The sequence below is a fragment of the Nelusetta ayraudi genome, unplaced genomic scaffold (genome assembly GCF_046127955.1).
Source record: "Nelusetta ayraudi isolate G7.1 ecotype Tasmania unplaced genomic scaffold, CSIRO-AGI_Nayr_v1 ptg000147l, whole genome shotgun sequence".
Classification (NCBI taxonomy): domain Eukaryota; kingdom Metazoa; phylum Chordata; class Actinopteri; order Tetraodontiformes; family Monacanthidae; genus Nelusetta; species Nelusetta ayraudi.
The window spans coordinates 138670-148155 of NW_027466197.1; the positions used below are offsets into that span (position 1 = coordinate 138670).

Here is a 9486-nt window from a genome sequence, read left to right on the forward strand (position 1 = left end):
ACTTTTGCGAACGTTCTTTATGAAGAGTCGGCTGTTGAACAATCTATTTTTATCCTATCCTGTCTGCTGTGGATTCTAGTTGCTTTCTCTCCATCCTTCAGGTGTCCTGACCTGACAAACAGAGGCGTCTGAATTTGTCCCAGAGGACCTTTTCTTTTCTTTTTTAATGTGAAATGTGATCAGAGCTTTAAAGTTCGTCTTTCAAACCAAACAAACTCATTCCCTTTTCCTTTGTGCAAAAGCTGCATTTATGGCTTTCCGCCCCGTTTATATGAGAGCCACGTCCTGCCGTGGCCAGTCTGACCGAGTGTCTCCATCAGCCAAGTCTGCGCGGCCCTGCGGGGTTTCCATTTGCCTTCGCTACATAATTTACCACAGGTGTCAACAACGACAAAAAAAAAAGTCTGACAAAAGATTGGTGCTTATGGAACCATTGTTATGGAATATCAGCGCAAAATTCACTTAAAAAAAAAATACATATTTCAAGACTGCCAGATAAGCATCCATCTTTTACATGTTTTTCAGGAAGACTGCAAAAACGCAGAGTAAAATTATGATGTCATACATAATATAATAATAATAATAAACTTTTATTTGTACAGCGCTAAATAACAACCAAAGGCGTCTCAAAGCGCTTTATACAAAGCGCTACATAAATATATACATTCACTTAAATATCCCGACAGTCTGCATGGAAGCTGTGACAAACATCACTTTTGGCAGGAAGTCAAAACTGGAAGCTGTTGTCTTTTTTTCTTTCTTTTTTTTCGATAGTTAATCGTGCATTTACTTCTGGAACACAAAGCCTCGGCGACACTGTGTACCATGTGGTGCACTGGTGCACAGTGTCGCTCCAAGTGGGTTTGGCACCCGACTCGGGGTCTTTCTCTGCTGCAGTTCCCTGAGTTCCCTCTGGTTGCTTCCTCCCGCAGACCCTCGAGGTGTGAATTATTGTGTCGATCTCTGATGCGCCCGGCCGGCTCCACAACATCTCATGTTTAAAGGGTTAGCAGGTGATGGATGGATGGAAGAATAGATGGATGCCATGCATACCATACTAGATTTCAACTCCTTAGGAAAGATTCAACAAACTGTTCACTCTTCCATTAGGAAACTCTCCAGCTGATGTGTCCGCTCACTGATTGTTACCCGAATCAAAATGGACACTGCATTTCTACCCGGCCCAAAATACTCATTCCCTTTCCTGCAGGACGTATTTTAGAAAAAACAACATAGAAACTTAGTGTGTCTGCAACCAACAAGTTATATTTCCCCATAGTGCAGAGAAAAATGAAAAGAACATGCGGGCAGGGGGAAAAAAAACTTTGGCAGCCTTTCCCTCCCTCCCTCCCTCCGTCTCTCCCTCCCTCCCTCTCTCCCTCCGTCTCTCCCTCCCTCCCTCCCTCCCTCCGTCTCTCTCTCCCTGCCTCTCTCCTCCGTCTCTCCCTCCCTCTGTCTCTCCCTCTCTCCCTCCCTCCGTCCCTCTCTCCCTCCGTCTCTCCCTCCCTCCCTCCCTCCCTGTCTCTCTCCCTCCCTCCCTCCGTCTCTCCCTCCCCCGTCTCTCCCTCCCTCCCTCTCTCCCTCCGTCTCTACCTCCCTCCGTCTCTCCCTCCCTCCCTCTCTCCTCCGTCTCTCCCTCCCTCCCTCTCTCCCTCCGTCTCTCCCTCCGTCTCTCCCTCCCTCCCTCTCTCCTCCGTCTCTCCCTCCCTCCCTCTCTCCCTCCGTCTCTCCCTCCCTCTCTCTCTCCCTCCCTCCGTCCCTCTCTCCCTCCGTCTCTCCCTCCCTCTCTCTCTCCCTCCCTCCGTCCCTCTCTCCCTCCGTCTCTCCCTCTCTCCCTCCCTCCCTGTCTCTCTCCCTCCCTTCTTCCCTCGCTCCCTCCGTCCCTCTCTCCCTCCGTCCCTCCCCCTCTCGTCCGCTCTCTCAGCTTGGAAGCACTTGAATGCAAAGTCCAGTCAATTGCTTCGGCCTGGCAGCTTACGTGTAATGGCTTCTGACAGCAGCGGAGACAAAGTGAAGTGAAGTCTGTCTCCACGCGAGTAGAAACTGCACCGCATTCCATTTCTGGGAACGCTATTATATATATATGCATGTTGCCGCGAATAGCCAATTTGAGAGAATGCACGTCCGTAGAGGGAGGGCGATATTTAAAGTCGACGCACAAGCGGGCTGTCGAGGAAAGTGGCGCCCGTGTTCAGCCGGAGGGAATCGTAGAAGTGTAGCTGGCGCAGGAAAGTCAAGGCGGGATGCAGTAAAGGGATTTAATTGCCTCTTTTATATCCCCCCCCCAGATCTTTATTTTTCATTGTGGACTCAATAGAGACACTAGCTGCATTTCCATTACCCCTAGAATTGCACAAAACCTAAATATCGCAATAAAAAGCTCGTAACGGAAACGTCTAACTTTTGTTTTTTTCAGACGTATTGATTTTGAGGAATATCGCAGTCGTGACGTACGGGGTCACGTGACCAGCTCACTTCAAGTGATAATGCTGCGTTATGTTTGGACGGAGGAGGAGACGGATTCTTTTTTACAAGTAATCAAAGATAAAAAATTAGCAACCGTTCTCGACGGCAAACAAATGTAAACAAACCATCGAAAACGTAATTCTTGTATTTCTCACGGGTCGAGATTTTACGAGAATTTACGGCTTACATTGCTTTTATTTTGCGAAAAAGTGTCATGGAAACGCAGCCAGCATGAGACAATAGTCGTTAGAGAGAGTGCAGTTAGCCCGATGTTTCCAGCCTACTGCACGGTTTTAGCGTCGGTGCTGTGTTCTAGGTCTCCGAGGGCAGTGGGAGCACATGGTCGCGGGGTGCTGCTGGCAACTCACCAGAGGTATCGCTGCCCTTTGTGACATCAAAAAGGGCCAGAATTTCTGTGTTTTGCTCCACACTTTCTGAAAAAGTCCTGCCTGCAAAAGAAGCAAAGGCCGGACTTTTCCATTTCTGCCCAGTTCACCGGCAGGCTGGAGCCTCGTATTGTCGTTGGGGGAAACACTGGTCAAGTATTCTGTGTGTGAACTTTTTCAGAACGTGGGGCCGGCACGAGGTAGAGTTGAGGGGAGAGCAGCTGCCGCTTCCATCACGCAGATCCTCTGACTCAACTGAATCTGGCCGTTGTTCTCGACTGGCTGCCGTCCAACGCTGATGGGATTTCACTTCTGCTGTGCATCTTGGAATCCTTCACTGAAGAACAAAAAACAGGCAATGCGACGGTCGCCGGGCCGTTCTCTCTCTCTTTGTTGTCCGGAGTGTGAGAGTGTGTGGGCAAAACTGTGACTCAGAGTTCCAACAAACATCAGAAAAGCTGTTCAAGAGTCACATGCTCGGCGGTGGGTTCCGTCCAAGCGGGCCTGGGCTGATGTCAGGTCCTTCAGAGGAGCTCTTGAGCAGTTTGCCATTTGGGCCTTTTTTTCTTGTTGTTGTTTTTTTTTTTTTTCTAACTCCTCCACTTTGATGTCGCCTCAAATTGGGCCTGCAGCCGTCCTGTTGTGCTGCTCTGCCAGCTGGACGGAGGTGGAAGCAGAGTGGCGGGGGTGGGGGTGGGGGTGCTGCTGGTGTTTGGGTTGTTTGGCCAGGAAACTCTTCTTCTCTTGTCTTGACTCCTCTCTAATCTCTCTAATTGGAATCGGGGAGGGAGAGTGAGGGTCCCCCGAGAGATGCCGGGCCTTTGTAGTGACGGTGATGGAGGTCGAAGGAGAAAAAACCTTTTCTGTCCCAGTGACCGAGCGGCTCTCGCTTTTGTTCCTCCGGCCTCGGGGCCTTTTGTTGTCGTTCTACCTTTGCGTCTTGATGTGTGTTTACATGCTGGTGGAGGGCGGCAGTTCCTCTCCGTGCCCTGCCCCCCCCCCACCCCCCTGCTGACTGTTATTGTTAGGAAATAGGAAATGACTGTTACCAAAAGGCAAGGGGTGTGGATCACTTGGATTTCACACCACGCCGCTGCTAATTATCCGTCCCGCTGGTCGAAAAGACAACAGACACACATATGGTCGGTGCCTCTGCATCTCCCTGTTTAGCCTCCACTGACTATCTGTCTATCTGTCTATCTGTCTATCTGTCTATCTATGCAAATGTTCCAGGGTTTAAAGAGATAAGCTGCGTCGTCACCTCACTTATCAAGATCATTGTGTCGCTGTGTGAAAGAAAGACGGGAGCACCGCGTGTGTTCACAGCTGTCGATTCTCCCTGCGGTGAGAGAACGCGACGCCAGCATTCTGAATAGAGTGAAGAGCAGACGGCTTCACTTTAGCACACAGCCCGCATTCAAGAGAGCAAACACCAGCAGCAAACGCAGAGAAAATCTAGATTGTGTTCACAAAAACCTGGAAAACAAACCCAACCCCTTCACTGTAGTTACGCTTTGTAGAGTTGAATCTATCTATCTGTCTATCTATCTATCTATCTATCTATCTATCTGTCTATCTATCTATCTGTCTATCTATCTGTCTATCTATCTATCTATCTAGCTGGCTATATTTAAGCAATCAGGCATTGTCCGTTCAATTTACAAATATCTTCCGTGTATTTCTTTCACATGACAAAGCAATAAAATTACAGGAACATTTTACTTTACTGAACAAGATACATAACTCTCTCTCTCTCTCTCTCTCTCTCTCTCTCTCTCTCTCTCTCTCTCTCTCTCCCTCTCTCTCTCGTTAAATTTGTAATTTTCTAATTTGGACCAATAATGAAATGAGTATTTAAGGAGACTTTCTGGGGGGCGAAGGTGGAGGGGCAAGGAAAGTGTATTCAAAGCGGCTGCTTACGTCACTACCGGCGCGTTACGCGACACAATCACAACAGTCCGGCAGACCAATGGGACGCGGTGTTGGCCGCAGCCTTATCAGCCCATCACTCCCACCGCCCTCATCCCAGTCCGAGCCGCCCCGGTCCGAGTGCGTGGATGCTGCGGTGCTCGGAGTCCAAACTTCCCGGACGAAGGAGGACGAATCCTGTCATCTGAAGCTGCCGGAGGACTTTTCACGTCTCTCCTGCCTTTTGGATCGGCCGCAATCCACGAGGAAGTGTGACGCAAAAGTTGAGCTCGCCGGCAGGGGACGAAAGAAGTTTGCAGCGAACTTCTTTCTTTCTTTCCTTCTTTCTTTCTTTCTTTCTTTCCTTCTTTCTTTCTTTCTTTCTTTCCTTCTTTCTTTCTTTCTTTCTTTCTTTCTTTCTTTCCTTCTTTCCTTCCTGCTTTCTTTCTTTGGCGTTAACATGACTCGGATATCTCCGGCGAGCCCCCTTGACTGCCGTCGAACCGCCTCGGAGCAGTGAGCTGGAAGATGGAACCGGACAAGTCCCGATGAAGCGCGCCGCCGCCGCCGCCGCCGCGGTTGTTTCTCGCTGGAAATGGGAGCTCGTGCCGCCTTGTTGCTGCTGCTGACCTGCGGCTTCTCCGTCACCGTCGCATCCCCGCACCACGGCCGCCGCCTGGTCTGCTGGGAAGCCATCCTCAAGTGCCACGGCGAGCCCGAGTGCCATTACGCGTACGACCAGTACCTCTACGCCTGCGCCCCCGTCATCGGCGGCGAGCGCAACAAGTGTCCCAGCCACTGCATAGCCTCCCTCATCCAGCTCAACCGGACTCAAAGCGGACCGGCTCTGGAGGACTGCGACTGCGCCCAGGACCCGGTGTGCCGACGCACCAAGCGGGCCATCGAGCCGTGCCTCCCCCGCACCAGCACCGTGGGCTGCACCGAGGCCCGGCATCGCTGCGAGGCGGACCGGGAGTGCAGCTCGGCCATGAAGGATTACTTGTTCCACTGCAGGAAGCTGTTCGGCGGCAACTGGTGCTCGGACGAGTGCCGCCGGGTCATCGCCAGCATGCGCTCCATCGCCAAGGCGCAGCAGCTGGAGACGTGCGTGTGCGACGGCACCGAGAGGAACATCTGCGAGTACGTGAAGCTCAGCATGCAGACGCTGTGCTCCGGGTCCGCGGACCGCGGCTTCGCGGGGAGCGGCTTCTGGGACTCGGATGAGGAGGAGGAGGAGGAGGAGGAGGAGAACTCCGGGGACGACTGCGTCGCGTGGAGCTCCGGCGAGGCCAGGGGTTGTCACGCCGCTCTCACGGTCCTGACCACCATTTTGGGTTTTACTAAGTTAATATGAGCAGCAGCGGCAGCAGCAGCAGTAACAGCAGCAGCAGCAGCGGCAGCGGCAGCAGCAGCAGCAGCAGTAACAGCAGCAGTAACAGCAGCAGCAGCAGCAGCAGCAGCAGCAGCAGCAGCAGCAGTAACAGCAGCAGAGGCGCTGCTCTGTTTTGCTCTTTTCAATGAAATGCACAATGGGATCTGCACAGAGACAGCGTGCCAGAGCTGCCACACTGTTTTAATTCTAAAGTTTGTTGACATTTTATATGCACCCAGTGAGCCTCTGCGTCATTGTTTTGCTCAGAAATATGAAGAATATGCCGAAGGAGCCTCGATTTTTTTCCCCCTCTTTTTTCGAAATCCAAATGTATTGTACAGTATATTTGTTGTCAAAGTATTTGTTTATGACTAATTTGCACTGTATGAATAGGTGAGTGACACTCTTACACTGCATATGGCCACACAGGAAGTAGATTGTCTTTGTCCTAAAGTGCCTGAATGTTCATTTACAATAAATCTGTGACATTCATTATTTTTACCGCAGCAGCTTTGCTGATTCAAATCCATGAGGTGTCAAAGAACCCCGCTCTGAGTTTATATTGTAGTTGACCCTGTAAAGATGGACTCAGATGACATGCCATGCTCAGAGCAGAGAAGACAACTGTGGCAGGTAAAGACACACAGTTTGGCTCACTTTGGCCGGATATATGAAGCGTCCCAATATTCACCTTAAATAAAGCAGATGTTTAAAACTGTTCTCTTGGGAGTTGTGCTGCTCTGTCTGAAGCCGTTCACGTTACTTCATAGCTGCATTCAGTCTTCACTCTAAACTCTGCAAGATAAACCAGGGAACAGCTGTTCAAAGGAATGAATTGCAACCCTTGCTGTGGCCACACTGTCCACTACATGGCCAAACATCTAATAACGGTCTGCAGCCAACCCAAAACCCTTGTGACAGAGTTTTCCTGGGGCTTTGTGCTCATAACTCGTCACCTAAAAGTCCTGTGTTGTGCAACCTTCCCATTTGTGCTTTATTCCAGTACCGATGTGCCTCCAGTCTGCCAGGGAACTCCTCAGAAATGAGAAAAATTCAGCCTTTACTTTGATTTGCTTGCGCCACTTTTCAATAGCGCGTTTGTTAAATCTCTTGAAATGGGGTCTCAGCTCTTTGCGATGTCACAAAGGGCTCTGAGACCTCGCTGTCACCAACAGTGTCGTATAGTCACAACACCCCCAGACAGTTGCTCCTATTGGCTGCCTTGTTTTTGACCCTTCCGAACATGCGCAAGATCCAATGACGTGTCGGGTTTCATTTTGTTTTTTGCAGGAGGTCCTTAACAGAGGGTTAAATGTAGTTTGTGTAGTTAAATGTAGTTTTCCTAAGGGAGTTTTGTTCCACTCGAATCTGGGCTGAAAAATCGAACCTGAAAATCAGTATAAAATGCAAATTATGAGTCAATTTTCACGCTGGGTCAGTCAGCACTGCGGGTCAGTCAGTACTCGGGGTCAGTCAGTAGTGGGTCAGTCAGTACTGGGTCAGTCAGCGCTGGGTCAGTCAGCGCTGGGTCAGTCAGTACTGGGGGTCAGTCAGCACTGCGGGTCAGTCAGTACTGAGTCAGTCAGCGCTGGGTCAGTCAGTACTGGGTCAGTCAGTACTGGGGGTCAGTCAGCACTGGGTCAGTCAGTACTGGGTCAGTCAGTACTGGGTCAGTCAGCGCTGAGTCAGTCAGTACTGGGGGTCAGTCAGCACTGGGTCAGTCAGTACTGGGTCAGTCAGCGCTGGGTCAGTCAGCGCTGGGTCAGTCAGCGCTGGGTCAGTCAGCGCTGGCTGATCATGGGCCCCCGGGGTCCGGGGATGGGCGCCATGTTGCTGCTCAAGGAGAGGCTGGGGACCCTTCAGTCCCATTGAGCTGAGGAGAAGTCGAGTGGCGCCTCTATCATGGAGATGCAAAACACACAATGGTGTCGCGGCACAATGTGAGGGCACTTCATTCACTCCTCTGCTCTGTCACCCTTCTCATGGAGCTGCAGTGTGACAGGGAGAGTGAGAGAGAGTGAGAGAGAGAGAGCGAGAGAGAGAGTGAGAGCGAGAGAGAGGAGGCAGCCTTCCTAGCAACAAAAAAAAAGAACTATGTGAGAAAGTTGGGCTTCAGTTATTGTTTGCTCTAACTCTAATCTGATCTGGGGCCACGGTTGCTCTCGTTTCTCCGTCGTCTGTCTGGATTTCACAATCCCACGATGAGGAAAACCGACACCGGGGTTTTAAAAACGAACGACAAACACAAAGCGACAAATCCCACGGCAGCCGTGCGTGTTTGAAAAAGAAAAAAGGTCCCAGCGGAGGAGATGGTGAAGCCATTACTGGGCCCTTTTGTTCTGAGCAGCAGAAAGCCTGGCCCTGTCACTTTAAGAGAACACCCCTCCCGCCCCTTATCCCCCCCCCCCTCCCTCCCTCCTCCTGCGACCATTAATAATTGTAATGCCTTTTTATTATTGTTGAGGATAATGCAGGGATGAGGATCATATTGGGGCCCCCAGACATTACTTTGCCCTGAAATGTTTTCAATTAACTTTTGGCTCCGGAGGAGGGGGGGTGGAGGGGGGGGGGTGGAGGAATGTAGTGTTTTTTTTCATTGGGTAGGAACAGAAAGCAGTCAACTGGGGCCTTTTGGAGCCGGGAACCAGAACATCATTAAAATTGCCTCATCATGACTCAAAGTGTTGCTTGTCCGACCCCTCGGGCGCCCTTCGTCTGCGAGTTACACACAGGAAAAGAGAAGGAAAAAAAAGAAGAAGAAGAAAAACAGGCAGCCTTGTGTTAAGTTGATGTTTTAGGAATGACACCCGTTAGTTTTAGTGTCTCCTTTCTTCCTCCGGTACGCCTCATCATGTGCCCTGCAGCGGAATGTGTCGTCAAAACCCTGGACTGACATCACAGGGTTGGGGTTAGGGTAGGGTTACAGGGTTAGGGTTAGGGTTAGGGTTACAGGGTTAGGGTTAGGCTCCTTTCCGCGCTCTCTACCTCAATTAGTTTAGCGCCGTGGCTCCGGCTCTTGAAGTCCCGCTGGATTCCTGCCACACTTTTTTTCCTTTCTCTTTTCTCAAAAAAACAAAAAAAACAAAACGGCTCCGTCGCCAAACAGTCTTTTTCCTGTTGGCCCTATTTTGAAATTCCCGGAATAAAGAGAAGTGTTTCCAGTGCATTTGTGCTCCTGAGAAGCCAAAAGTGGGTTGGACACACAAAAAGAGTTATGAGCTGAGAGCCAAAAATCTCCATGAATTCTTCCAATCAGGAGGAGAGGAGAGCACAGCTGTTTGGTTGGTTGGACTGTTTTGAGGTGGCAACCCGTTTGCCAAGGATTAATGTGGTTGTTGTTGTTGTTGTTGTTGT

At 50.5% G+C, this 9486-nt stretch overlaps 1 protein-coding gene across 1 annotated transcript; it reads left to right on the top strand.

Annotated features, from left to right (window-relative positions):
- Positions 1–4826: 4826 nt before the first annotated feature.
- Positions 4827–6848, top strand: LOC142879877 (growth arrest-specific protein 1-like). The gene has a single exon (XM_076013405.1). It carries the CDS (start codon positions 5356–5358, stop codon positions 6112–6114), a length of 759 nt encoding a protein of 252 aa, XP_075869520.1. The 5' UTR covers positions 4827–5355; the 3' UTR covers positions 6115–6848.
- Positions 6849–9486: the final 2638 nt, after the last annotated feature.

Coding starts and splice junctions, on each gene's coding strand:
- LOC142879877 (XM_076013405.1), top strand. CDS start 5,356: ATGGGAGCTCGTGCCGCCTTGTTGCTGCTGCTGACCTGCGGCTTCTCC.